At 39.1% G+C, this 14,731-nt stretch overlaps 1 protein-coding gene across 3 annotated transcripts in view; it reads left to right on the top strand.

Moving 5' to 3' along the window:
• Nucleotides 1-14,731, top strand: part of Prlr (prolactin receptor) — a 174,614-nt gene that overhangs the window by 139,003 nt on the left and 20,880 nt on the right. For all 3 annotated transcript variants that reach the window (XM_052743139.1, XM_052743137.1, XM_052743138.1), the window contains 6 exons: nucleotides 4,553-4,685; nucleotides 6,422-6,591; nucleotides 10,755-10,924; nucleotides 12,373-12,514; nucleotides 12,959-13,058; nucleotides 13,581-13,650. In XM_052743139.1, coding sequence (XP_052599099.1) covers nucleotides 4,553-4,685; nucleotides 6,422-6,591; nucleotides 10,755-10,924; nucleotides 12,373-12,514; nucleotides 12,959-13,058; nucleotides 13,581-13,650 — 785 coding nt within the window. The remainder of the gene's footprint in view (nucleotides 1-4,552; nucleotides 4,686-6,421; nucleotides 6,592-10,754; nucleotides 10,925-12,372; nucleotides 12,515-12,958; nucleotides 13,059-13,580; nucleotides 13,651-14,731) is intronic.

The following is a 14,731-nucleotide window of genomic DNA, read 5'->3' as shown; positions in this document are numbered from 1 at the left end:
ATTTAAATGCCATATTCTGTAGCTCTCTGAAGGGCTTAAAGATGACCTGTCTATCTAAAGCACATCTCCACTTGACCTTGAAAACATACCTAATATGACTACAAATTCGATAATATCTAACTACTAATTTTCATTTCTTTATATCCTAATAGTTGGTAATAATAACATTCAAGGATTAGCAAATTGCATTACATTGTTAAATGAACTGTATAGGTACAATATCTTGAACAAGATTAAAAATATATGTACAGCATTTTCTAACAATATCAATCTCAATATATATAATTTATATATAATATGTAAAAATCCAATCCAATGTAAAGTATTTAAAACTAGTAGTTATCATTTAAAAGTAGATTCAATAATCTACCTTTTTATCTATATCATATCTATATCCTCTCTTTTTTCTTTTCAGAGTAGATTCAATAATCTAGCTCTTATCTATATCCTCTTTTTTCTTTTCTTTTTTTTTCTTCAAACAAGAACCTTAAATCTAATCTCCTTTGTTTAGCCCTTTCCTTGACCATTAACATCAACAACTTGTAACCAACCATTCTAAACAATGACAATTATCCCAAACCCAAAACCCACTGAAAGACCAAAAACTACCCACCCCACCTCTTGGGAATATGGGCGTCGTGTTCTTAATTACTTCCTGCTGTTTGGGAGTGAAGGCATCTTTAGGAGATCCTGAAAAGAAAAATTTGGGGTTAATTGTCAAGTTCCAGAGTAGTAGCTGTATCATTTGTTGTCCAGCTTCTACATAATGCCAAAGTGCAGGGCTTATCTCAAGTCATCGCTCAAATAGTCTGTGAGGCTGGATCATCTCAGCTAGCCATTTCGAAATTGTCCTGAGTAGTTTGTAGTCCAAAGCTGATCTTTTGGTGGTGTTTGTCAGCTTAGTGGAATTACTATTGTCCACGTGGAATCGTCATTGTGGGGCCCCATCATCTTTCTGGAGACTTCAAATTTGCTGTCAGGCCTGGTCTTGATTCCCTGCAGAAAACTGATAGAGACTCCAACACACAAAAAAACATGTATAGGCAGCTAAATGAAGCCTATTTTCTAGAATTAGTTAGTACTCTATATGACCATTAATATCATTATGAAAGTTTAAAATACGTTTATATTAATCTTATAAATTTTGATATAAAATTCATACCATAAGAAAAGTTTAAAGAATCAAAAGAGAACCAAAGAGTTGAGGTTAGTGGCAATGGAATAGACCCTTAATTTTTGGGTTTTCTTCTGTCCCATATCAGATGGCTCTTTCTTCATACATGATACAGAGATTTTTGCATTTTCCTTTTAACAACATGCTTGGGTTTTTTGGAAGTTGCTCACAATGTTCTTCCTATTTACTTAGGTAATATTATATCCTTCTGAGGTCTTTGATGTAGTTGAAGACTAGATAGTTATAATTTTCCTTGGTTATGATAAAAGATAAATTAGATATGAAACTTCAGCTCACAAATATGGGATAAATGGAATATTTTCTATAATTTTGCCAAATACAAATAGACTAGATATTATAATTATAATTCTTGCTTGATAACTGTTCTATTATATGTAATTTTACTATGTTAAAGTTAAAACCTTCCTTTTTGATTAGACAGAAAGGGGGAGGTGCTGTGGGATGTTCTGTATGCTGTGAATATGTGTTGCTCTGATTGGTTGATAAATAAAATGCTGATTGGCCAGTAGCCAAGCAGGAAGTATAGGCAGGATAAGCAGACAAGGAGAATTCTGGGAAGAGGAAGGCTGAGTGAGGAGACACAAGCCTGCTGTCCAGGGAGCAGCATGTAATGACACACAGGTAAAGCCACGGAACATGTTGTGGCAACATACAGATTAACAGAAATGGGCTGAGTTTAAGTGCAAGAGCTAGTTGGTGGTAGGCCTGAGCTAGTGGCCAAGCAGTTTTAATTAATATAAGCCTCTGTATTTTTACTTGGGTCTGAGTGGCTGTGGACCAGGCGGGACACAGAAAAACTTCAGCTACAGTTGGCAGTGATAGTGGTTTGGATCTCATGTTTTGTTTGTTTGTTTGCTTGCTTGCTTGCTCTTCAGTTGGTTGGTTGGTTGGTTGGTTTTTATCAAGACAGAATTTCTCTGGGTATCCCTGGCTATCCTAGAACTTGCTCCATAGAGCAGGCTGGCCTCAAACTCAGAGATCCACCTGCTTCTGATTCCTAGCGCTGGGATTAAGGACATGCGCCCACCATGCCCTGCTACTTTGGAAGTTTTTTTAATGAATATTTCTCTCTACATCACATGTTTCTCCTCACCCTAACAAAAACAAACAAGAAAAAAGAAACCTTGTATTTCTGCAATGAGTCTTTTGCAATATCACTATCCTGACAAAACCTTCCCTGGAGGATGAGCAATTCTCCAAACATTGGTAGATACACACAAGGTACACACAGATTCTTTTCAGCAGTTCTGTGAGCTCATGTGACACTCTGTCATCACTGACTGGCCAGCCTTCTTTCCATGACCCCGTCTGGTGCACAATCCTAAACCATCCATTAAATTCTTCTTCCTGGATAGATTGTATACCGACCCCCTTTTCTAATCCATGATCCCTTTGCCATGATCTTCATGGCATGCTCTCCTGGACTAAAGTTTCATCCTGAGAGCCTACATGAAAGGTTGAATAAATGTGGGGAAAGATTTAAAAAAAAAAGTAAAAGCCCCCTGAGCTGCTAACACCAATTTCTGAAAGAAAACTCTTTCTACTCCTGAATTTAGCATTGAATCCTCAAGTGGGACCAAAAAAAAAAAATAGGAAAATGAGATATACTGTCAGTTATGGTTGACCTCCCAAACTAACAGCGTCATGACAAAGTCACAAGGTTATTCTGTTCCTCTTTCAAGCAAGAGATTTGGAAATCAGCTTACTAAGAGTTTTGAAAATTAAGCCAGTGAAAAATCTCAACCCCTTGGCCACATCACCTCCTGCAGACCTTCTCACTTCTTGTGCTGACAGTGGGAACATCCCTTATCTAACCATGGTAGCTCAGAGTGGAACTACCCCCTATCCTACCTCTTACCATACTTCCTGCTTTTGAAGATCCACAGAACTACAGGGAAGTTTTGAGTCACCTACTCATAAAAAGAACCAAAGGAAGTGGGAGAGAAACAAAGAAAGAAGGGATGGGGAGTAAGTACAAAAGGAAACTAAAAACCAAGATTCAGAAAATAGCAAAAGGAAGAATTAGGGGATAGTGAAACTAGACTATAAGTCTGTAGAGTTCTCAGCCACAGGTAGGACATCTATATTACACACACACACACAAACACACACACACACACACACGCACGCACGCACGCACGCACGCACACACAGCTCAGGAGCCATTTTGGGAGAGGGGATGGAAGAACTGTGAAAGCCAGAAGTCAAGGAAGACTGGAATGAAACAGTGACTTCTGCACATGGCAGGACCACTAGACTCATAATTTCACAGTAGCTGAGGTTGTGTGCAGATGGCACAAGATTAAGCCAGTCAACAGTCCAACATGGAAGGGCTCCTGAGTCCCCATCCCCAACTGAAGCACTATTGACATCTGACAACTTCTAGGGGATCTTCAGGGTCAATCTAAGTGTATAGCCCCTGCGTGTCAACAAGACTCCAGTGGATAACTAGCCTTACACTTAGAAGTTTATAAAAATACAGATCAGACTCTCTCTCTCTCTCTCTCTCTCTCTCTCTCTCTCTCTCTCTCTCTCTCTCTCTCTCTCTCTGTGTGTGTGTGTGTGTGTGTGTGTGTGTGTGTGTGTGTGTGTGTGTGTGTATGTCTGTTAGAGAAAGAGAGAGTTTGTAGGGATAAAGGCTAGAGGTAGATCTAGGAAGAGTTAAGGAGGGCAGTGGGGAATGAATATATTCAAAACACATTGTATGCATGCATAGAGGCTCCAAAGAATTAATAAAAACATATTTTTTAAAAACTGAATCACTCAGCCAAGGCTGTACAGAGTCAAGATAAAGAGGAAAGCAGAAAAGGAGAAGGCAAAGGAGGGAGGAAGTGACCGGGGATACCCAGATAAAGGGCCATAAGTGATGCAGATAAAGACAGGGGTAGAGTTAATGCTGTGGGAATGCCAGAAAAGTACAGATTCCTGATCAAAGAGGAGACATGCCACAAAGCAATGCACTAACTGTATACACAGGTCACTTGTCACTGGGGAAGCATGTTTCAGATGGTAACACTAATGCCATCTAGACTCTATGGGAAGAAGAGCTAGCTACATAGTCTCCATATGCATCCATCTCTCTCCCCTCCCACTCATTCTTCGTTGAAATTTTTATCACTGTATCTCATAAAAGTTTTTGTTATTTCCATCTGAAAATGCAAGCATACACCACAAATCACCATCATCTAAGTGCCCTGCTAGCAAGAGAATAGCACAGAGGAATGTAGTTGGATGCTGATGCAGTGGCCTCATCACTGGCCAGGGTGCCAATCATCTGCCTCTGTTACCAGCAGCTCAGTTAAGCAGTTGAATGGACCTCAATATCAATTCTAATGGCTTATGGCTATTTTGTTTTAGGACAATCACCACCTGGAAAACCTGAGATCCACAAATGTCGTTCTCCTGACAAGGAAACATTCACCTGCTGGTGGAATCCTGGGACAGATGGAGGACTTCCTACCAATTATTCACTGATTTACAGCAAAGAAGGGTAAAAAGCTCTCTTCCATCCTATCAAACCCCACCTTAGCGCTCACATGCTCCAGGCCCAAGTTACATTAGTTCTTATTATAAATTCCACACTTTCCTGGATATATATCAATAAGGCTCATACCACAAGGATAGGGATCTAATGTCTCTAGCCCATCTTGTTCTGTAAAAGCATTTTACAGACTCAGTCTTCAAATGCACATTGACCAGTAGCATTATAAAACTAACCAAGTTTCCAAATGTCTGTCACAAATTTAGATTACAGCCCAAATCACCATTTCCTATGGGTTGCCTAATCTTAGCTGCTCAGCCATAACCACTTGACATTTGTAGGGTTTTTTTTCTTAGTTAATACACTACTTTTACAACATAACGATTATACAAACTGTGTGATTCTTGGCAGCCATGGTACATTAGGTTTTTCGAATGTGTTTCATGCCCAAGAAAAAAAAATAACATTTAAGGAAAAGAACTTGAGGATTTTTTTTTTTTTTTTTTTTTTTTTTTTAGCAAATTGCTGAACTAAAGGATACAAGTCATGGGAGAACACATCTGTAATCCTAGCATTCTGTAGGCAGAGGCAGGAAGATCACAAGTTCAAAGCCAGCCTGAGCTACATAGAGAACCCCTATTTCAAACACAATAAGAGAATAAAATTCAAGATCTCCTAAAGGCCAGAGTTAAATGTAACATTGCCAAGACGCCAAAATAAGATCATCTCTAGATGATAATTTTGATAAAATCACAATGAGACTCTCCTAGAAATCTTAAACAAGCTAAGGAATGTTAGTCTAGCAAAAAGTACACTTCCGTGTCTTGGACCTAAAAATAAAATATGTATTACTGAAGGAGACGGTCATGCCACTTTGCAAGGACTGCTTGTATACAAAGCTGTCCTTCCATATGGGATCCAAAGAGGCATGACACAAATATTTAAAGGACCCAGAATTGAAGCATCCTCTAACACCTGTGTGGTGTGAGTGGAGTTGAGGCTGTTAAAATATGAGCAACTTCATGAGCCACGTGGGGCTGAAATATCTCCTTTCAAGGCCACTTCACTCTGTTGCTCACTTGACCATCTAAAGTGTACTGACATCAGTGCATCTCCTCCTAAATCCTTTTGTTTAAATGTAGCTCAGCATGTTTGCATGACCAACACTGCATTATGGATGATCCCATAATATGAATGTGTGCTAACAAAGGTCCCAATTGCCTGAGCTGATCCAATGGCGATGCCATTGGTCTGTGTGTGCCTTGGCCACTGGTAACTCAGGAGGACAAACCACAAGGTTCATAGAGACACCTTCAGGAAAGAAGGGTTCGTGAGCAGCAGAGAACTGAGATGCTAAACTAATCTTTCCGCCCGTTCTTCCAACACACTTCTTTCCCTCGCTCCCAGCTGGTATAGTTAGAGCACCGAGCCACTAGGATCCATTTTTCTGCTTCCATTCTTGTACCTTGAGCACCTTATCCCCCAAATCCAATAATATTCATCTATTAATAACAAAAATGAGACTCTTGTTTTCTTATTCACTCTTTTTTTTACTTTTTTTTTTTTGGTTTTTCGAGACAGGGTTTCTCTGTGTAGCTTTGCGCCTTTCCTGGGACTTACTTGGTAGCCCAGGCTGGCCTCGAACTCACAGAGATCCGCCTGGCTCTGCCTCCCGAGTGCTGGGATTAAAGGCGTGCGCCACCACCGCCCGGCCTTATTCACTCTTAATGCGTTACTTGTTGCAGAGAGAAAGACACCCATGAATGTCCAGACTACAAAACCAGTGGCCCCAACTCCTGTTTCTTTAGCAAGCAGTACACTTCCATATGGAAAATATACATCATCACAGTAAATGCCACTAACGAGATGGGAAGCAGTGCATCGGATCCACTTTATGTGGATGTGACTTACATAGGTAAGAGGAAGGGAAGTGGGTGAGGAATTTGTTACTGTTACGTTATGTTATATAGTTAGCAAAAGTCTAACTCAGTTTGGGTCTTGCTGGCTTACGTATGGATCCTAGATAAGAAAAGTGAGAGAACTCACAGTATCTCTGTCGGGCAAGCATTTTGCAACAACAGCATTGATTCTTGACAGCAAGGTCAGTCCTTGGGATCTTCGAGTTCTCATGTTTTCCCTCAACTCTAATCTTAGTGTCTTAAATCCAGTGTGTGTGTGTTCTGCATGCTTCCTTTATTAATAGTTCCCTCAGCCCTCTCCCTGCAACCATGTTGCCTTCTTTACCAGGAAACTCAAGTTTCTTTTCTTTTTGGTGGGGGTGTGCTGGAGATGAAACCTAGAGATGGACATGAAGGCAAGCATTCTCTCACTGAGCTATACCAACAGCTCCAAACGTCTTTCTTTTCTTTCTCCTTGTGGAAGACAGGAATATTCTTCAGAAATGAAGGTCTTTAAAAGCATCTTCAGGTTCTGAAACCACAGGAATCATTCCAAATACCTTGACTGAAATTCAGCTCTCTACAATATCATATCTACTTCATTATGAGATATTATTAGACAAAGACTGGTGGGGGTAGTGGGGTTATAGTTTAATGATAAAATGCTGCCTAGTATAAATTAAAAAAACCCTAGGTTCAAGTATTCCCAAAATATAATAATAATAGTAGTAGTAGTAGTAGCAGTAATAATAATAACAATAGGAAGTAGGTAGTAAATGGTCAAAGATTACAGTCACTTATATATTGTTTGTAAAAAGCATTCATAAAGCAGAGCAGTAGATCTGAGACAGTTCCTTGCTTTGCATGATGAGCATTATGTAGCAGGGCAATTGGACACAGCTGCAACGGCCTTTATGGTTAACCCAGACAATAAATAGGCTCCTAGGAAAATAGATAGGATGAGGAAAATGAGGTTCTTATTTATCTTAGATAATAATTTATGAAGCAGTTAATAAAGTTTGAAATTACTCAAGCCTTCCCAATCTAAGTAATACCACTCAACAACAGAAAGCAGGCTGAGACCATACAGTCATCACACATCTACCTCCCAACTTCATGTCCTCATTTTTGTTTGTTTTTTTTTTTTTAAGAAATTTTTTTAAACTGGGCGGTGGTGGCTCATGCCTTTAATCCCAGCACTTGGGAGGCAGAGGCAGGCAGATCTCTGTGAGTTTGAGGCCAGCCTGGTCTACAACACGAGTTCCAGGAAAGGCGCAAAGCTACACAGAGAAACCCTGTCTCGGAAAAGAAAGAAAGAAAGAAAGAGAGAGAGAGAGAGAGAGAGAGAGAGAGAGAGAGAGAGAGAGAGAGAGAAAGAAAGAAAGAAAGAAAGAAAGAAAGAAAGAAAGAAAGAAAGAAAGAAAGAAAGAAAGAAAGAAAGAAAGAAATTTTTTTGTTCATTTTACATACCAACCACAGATCCCCCTCTCATTCCTCCCACTCACCCCCAGCCTTCTCCTCCCTCCCCCAACCCACCTCTCATTCCCTCCTCAGAAAAGGTAAGCTCTGGGAGTCCAGTTGAAGAGAGGGAAGAGTGATTATATGAGCAAGGAGGATCAAGATCATGATGGGGAAATATACAGAGACAACTGAACCAAGCTCATGGGAACTCACAAACTTTAGACCGACAGCTGTGGAACCTGCATGGAACTGGACTAGTCCCTCTGCATATGGGAGACAGTTGTGTAGCTTGGTCTGTTTGAGGGGACCCTGGCAGTGGAATCAGGATCTATCCCTGGTGCATGAGCTGGCTTTTTGTAGCCCACTACCTATGGTAGGATGCCTTGCTCAGCCTTGATGCAGGGGGAAGGGGCTTGGTCCTGCCTCAACTTGATATGACATGCATCGTTGACTTCCATAGGAGGCCTTACCCTTTCTGAGGAGTGGTTGGGGTGGGTAGAAAGAAAGTGGAGGGAGAGACTGGAGGAGAGGAGGGAGGGGAAACTGTGGTCGGTATGTAAAATAAAATAATAATAATTAATAAATAAATAAAAGCTGCTTCTGGGTTTCAAACAACAATCATGATGGAATGTGTGACATTAGACCAGTAACTGTCCCTCTTTTGGTTTCTCTTCTACCAAAGGGGCAGAGTAATACAGGTGCATGACATTGGGGGAGGAGGTTAAATGGTGATTCATTGTTAGAATATTATTTTAATTCAGGGCATGTGGTGTGCATTCAAGAAATGTCAGGATTTTGCTAGTGGGAATTCGATGAACATTTAGTAATGGTAATCCTCTCTAGCACTTTGCTTTTCCTATTCCCATGGGGTCTTCATTTATCATGGTCTCTTTTTCCTTGTTCTCCCTCTCTGTTCTTGATCCAGCTGGGATCTCCCGCTCCCCTAAGCTCTCTTTCCCTTGACCCTTGCCCTTCATTACCCCCCCCCCCCATGTACAGTTTGCTCATGTAGATCTCATCCATTTCTCTGTCATTGGGTGATCCCTGTGTCTTTCTTGGGGTCCTGTTTTCTAGGTAGCCTCCCTGAGTTGTGAGTAGCAGTCTAGTCATCCTTTGTTTTACATCTAGTATCCTCCTATGAGTGAGTACATACCATGTTTGTCTTTCTGAGTCTGGGTTACCTCACCCAGGATGATTTTTTTCTAGATCTATCCATTTGTCTGCAAACCTCATGATGCCATTGTTTTTCTCTGCTGAGTAGTATTCCATTGTGTATATGTACCACATTTTGTTTATCCATTCTTCAGTTGAAGGGCATCTAGGTTGTTTCCAGGTTCTGGCTATTACAAACAATGCTGCTAGGAACATAGCTGAGCATGTGCCCTTGTGGTATGATTGAGCATTCCTTGGGTATATGCCCAAGAGTGGTATAGCTGGGTCTTGGGGGAGATTGATTCCCAATTTTCTAAGAAAGTGCCATGTTGATTTCCAAAGTGGCTGTACAAACTTGCATTCCCACCAACTGTAGGAGAGTTCCCCTTGCTCCACATTCTCTCCATCATAAGCTGTCTTCAGTGTTTTTGATCTTAGCCATTCTGACAGGTGCAAGGTGGTATCTCAGAGTCGTTTTGATTTGCATTTCCCTGATGATTAGGGATGCTGAGCAATTCCTTAAATGTCTTTCAGCCATTTGAGTTTCCTCTGCTGAGAATTCTCTGTTTAGCTCTATAGTCCATTTCTTAATTGGACTGTTGGGCATTTTGATGTCTAATTTCTTGAGTTCTTTATATATTCTGGATATCAGCCCTCTATCAGATGTGGGGTTGGTGAAGATCTTTTCCCATTCTGTAGGCTGTCGCTTTGTCTTGTTGACTGGAGACACACGCCTTTAATCTCAATACCAACCATAGAAGACATGGAGGTCTGTATAGAAAGGCAGTGACGAGGAGGTCATGTGGTTGGGTTTAAAACCAATGAGAAGGCAGAACAGAAAGTCAATAAAAAGAAAGATACACAGGAAGTAGGTCTCTTTTTGGAGGGGAAGGATGACAGTGGCAGCGAAGGGTAAGAAATGTTTTTTAGTATCAGCTCTTAGCTATTGCTCTGACCTCTTGGGCTTTTAACTCTGCATTTGGCTCTGTGTTTCTTATTTAATAAGACTGTTCCATCTACACTGTTCTCCACAGGGAGTGATGTATATTTTGAGTGTGGAATATAGCTGATGAACTAAAGGCAAAAATCTGTAAACTTGTTACCTGCAAAGTTATAAAAATGAATGAGTGATGCTAAAAAAGATACGCAGACTTTCAAGGAGATGGTCGCTCCTAACTAAGGAAAATAAACTATTTCAAATTCCTTTTCCAATAATCTCCTATACCAACTTTGACTTGAAACTCCCATCCCAGTTATTAGCACATGGTCAATGCCATTAAGGGAAAAAAATGTGAATATGTATATGAACCTGACTGGTAGAAAGTGGAGCATACAGCCAAAGCAAAATCTCAGTTGTTTATTTTTGTTACTATTCAAACCCCATCTTCAAGTACAAACATGATTGATCACATATTAAGAGTAAGAAGGTATTTATCATGCTCTCTAGGAGCTTATAATCCAGTGGGGAAAGTGGGCTGATAGAAAATGCAAGCCATGGTAGAAAACAGTAGGGTCAAAAAGAAGATCCAAGCTATGAGGGAAACTAAAATTTCTTTTGTATCTACAGTTGAGCCAGAGCCTCCTCGGAACCTGACTTTAGAAGTGAGACAGCTAAAAGACAAAAAAACGTATCTATGGGTAAAATGGTCCCCACCCACCATAACTGATGTGAAAACTGGTTGGTTTACGATGGAATATGAAATTCGATTAAAGTCTGAAGGAGCAGATGAGTGGGAGGTGAGTCAAACAGATGCTTATTGGAGGAGCCATGTCCTTTTGGTAAGGATAAACATCTCACAACAGAGTAGATAATTTCCCCAGTTACATGCCCACCATGTGGGCATCCCCTTGCGAACATAGCACTGCTAGATAAAGAAATGTCATCTCCCTTCTACTAAGATTGAAGGATGTTCATATTCACAAATCTCACAAAGACAGTTGCTTGTACTTCCCAATTTACCTTCCTAAGTATATCTCAGACAACATGTTCTGGAATAACATAAACTATACTGAGGCTGGAGGCAAGAAAGTCAGTTTAATATGTCCATGGTCAATGTTTTTAAAGAAATGCTTTGTAATACTTCAGCATAAAATGATAGTGCCACTATTATAGGCATTATGGTATTCTACCCTCTGTCTTTTGGAAATGGGACATTTGCAAACATAGTCAAAATAATGGGATCACACATTTTAAAAGGTAATTAAAATATCTAAATAAAATATAGTGGTTAGTCTATTATATTTTAATCCTCCCTGGCTCAGTTTCTTCAAAAATATTTTTAACAGCTGGTTTGTCCAAACAAAAGTCTACTCCAAGACAGTTTTGATGTAGTAAGAAGAGGCTACTTGTTCATAAGGATGCCCCACAATCTTCACTTTTTATTAGTTGTTTGTACAATCACTTAGCTAATATCTATGCCTCTGTACTGTCTGCAACCAGACTTTAGATTTGAGGACTTGATTAGATTCAGGTTGAATCACATGTAACTCAACATACTCTATAAGTAATTAGTATGAACTTCATACTATATTCATCATCACCAACAGCATCATGATCATCATCATCAGGAGGCATGAGGCATCTGGTTGACCTAGTATAAATGATACTAAATTTGAGGTCTAGGTTAGGGAGGTAGAAACCTGTCTCCTTTGCTAAATAACATTTTATTTGTGTACAATCACTTCAAGATACATGAAGACTTGGTTTTCTTCTACCTAGTACTTTTTACATCAACTAGTAATCCTTTAAATCAATCACTTTATTGGAATTTGTAAACTAATAATTTTATTGTCTCTTATGTGTATGTGCTAATTTGTTAACAAGAATCCTGTCTTTCACTAAATAAAGTGGGAAGGGGGTGGGAATTGTCTTTCTGAAATAGAGTTCCAAATGAAGACATAGAAAACCTTTTAAATTTTTGTGAGACAATTTTTTAAGAAAAATTTTTTATTCATTTTACATACCAATCAAAGATCACACACTTCTCTCCTCCCATCCCTCCAGTCTCCCCATTGTGAGACATTTTTAAGAGGAAGAAAAGGATGGAATAGGGTAAGGAAAACAGGACATCCTCTAAGCACAGCTATGTCTACCTAACTCCCTAATAATTTAAGATATAAAAGAAAAATATCTTTCCTCATAACAAGAGTCAGAGGTGACTTCCATTTTTCTTGTTGTTCCTTAGACCCATTTTACGGGGCAGCAAACACATTTTAAGGTTTTTGACTTATATCCAGGACAAAAATACTTTGTCCAGACTCGCTGCAAGCCAGACCATGGATACTGGAGTAGATGGGGCCAAGAGAATTCCATTGAAATACCCAATGGTGAGTGTTTTGACTGTGTTTTTTCCTATATTTATAAGTATTACTAGCAGTAAAACTTCATGTAATAGCTATTAATATAGAAACTATTTTTAGCCTTATTTAGAAAAGTAGGCAGAGATATGATTATCAACTCTTAATCTAACAAAGACATTTGGAAAAGTTGTATTATTGCCTGAATTATAGTTGATAAACACACCAGTATCTAGAGTAAAGTTACAGGAATAAGTCTAGAATGTCCTCCAAGGACTCGTTGGTCATTCATTCTGACTCCCTATTTGTCTTACGCCTACCTACTATTGATGGGTTGCTTTTCAAGTCAAGAAATATAAGTAGAAAGAAAAAATCTTGAGTCCAAGAGTTTCATGTGTTATATTGGGTAATTGGTTTTTAATGATGATATTATGTATGATCAAAGCTCTCTGGCTGTTTTTTTTTTTTTTTTAGACTTCACCTTGAAAGATACAACCGTGTGGATCATTGTGGCCATTCTCTCTGCTGTCATCTGTTTGATTATGGTCTGGGCAGTAGCTTTGAAGGGCTATAGGTACTATATTGTCTCTCAGTTCTTCTTTCAGTCATTGTTATTGGGAATAATGACAAAAAAAAACAAACACTGATATAAAGATGATGGAAACTAACAGGCAGCCTAAGCACCTTATTTATCCATTAGTGCCAGTACTTTTTCTCATACAAAAAAAAAAAGAAATCTTTTATCAGTGGCTTGTTTAAGCATTAAAATGTGCTTATTGAATCCAGTGCTCTTTCCATAAAATATGGAGTTAGAGCTATAAAATTGTGGAAATTTGGCTCAAGCAGCTAACATTGAAAAAACTAAGTGGAACAAATAATCCAGTAGCTTGAAATTAGCATTCAAAAATTAGCCAGTGAAGGTGTAGTGTATGTCTCTACAATTACCTCTCTCTTTTACTACTACTTTAATACAGTCATAGAATTCAACCTCTTATAGCCCATGCATCAGCTATTTGGGAATTGGGATGGGGGTATCTCTTTCAAATTTATAATGAAAATATGAGTCATTTATACACTCTCACAAATTGTTTTATAGCATGATGACCTGCATCTTTCCACCAGTTCCTGGGCCAAAAATAAAAGGATTTGATACTCATCTGCTGGAGGTAAGTGACAGAAGCAGAGAATGTGATGTGACTCACCACTTGGTGATAATTAAGTTTATACATGCACACTCAATCCTCATCAATCCATCCTGGCCCTCTTGGTCATCTCTTTCCAGTTGCCTCTCCTCATCAGCACGTAGGCTAACAGAAGAAAGTGTTTGGGATGAGTGTGTTAATCATCACATGCTAAAAGTCAGAGAGCAAAGAGAGAAAGCCAAGAAACACTCAAACTCATGGTGAGGCTTGTTACATTGCCCATTTTGGGCTGCTCCCAAAAATGGAGATGACCATTTTGTTCAAATAATGAGTTTAGAAAGAGAGCAGATATTTTTAACTAGCTCATTACCACCATCTCCCTTATACATGAGTCCAAGCTTCGACTTGAATGTTCTTTATATAAGCCTCTGTGACAGAATTTTCCATTGTCCCCATGCTCCATTTGAGTAGTCAGTAGATCAGTACTCTATGGGCTGGTGTTTAAAACATTTCTCTCTGGGTTGAAATGTATAGTTTAATCTACCTTAATAATGATGTATAAAAAAGCCATCACCTGTATATAAAAGTAAACGCCAGTTAATGCAATTGCCACAAATTTAAGCTTATAAGAATGTAAGAAGTAAATTTGATTTGTCTTTCAAAATCATTTTGATTGTAACTATTACAGCAAGGACTGAGCTGAGGAGTTTGGGCTTCCGGGCCAGTGGTCTTACCCACTATTCAGGCTAGTATTGACCTTTTTAAAACCAACAGGAATGTCTCAGCTAAGCAAATTACCTAGTATCTGTCTTATAGCTCAACCTACTAGCCACAGAGACCTAATAATAAATGGCTACTTTAGGGTTACACTTTTTATATTCTTTTCTTAAATTACCTCTAATCTTCAAAAGAACCCTTGCAGATAAATGGTATTACTCCCATTATAAAATTGGAGAAGCTATCATCCAGAAAGGAGAGCAACCTATCCAAAGTCATATCTACCTGATAAGGGATAAAAGCCAAGACTTAGCCATATGACCTAAGTCAGAGGACTGGGGAGAAGAGGGGAAGAGAAAAGAGACCAGAAGACGAAAGAGAGAAATAG

Source organism: Peromyscus californicus, unplaced genomic scaffold (assembly GCF_007827085.1).
Source record: "Peromyscus californicus insignis strain IS unplaced genomic scaffold, ASM782708v3 Scaffold_18__1_contigs__length_77618521, whole genome shotgun sequence".
NCBI lineage: Eukaryota > Metazoa > Chordata > Mammalia > Rodentia > Cricetidae > Peromyscus > Peromyscus californicus.
This window is presented reverse-complemented; position numbering and strand designations above follow the sequence as displayed.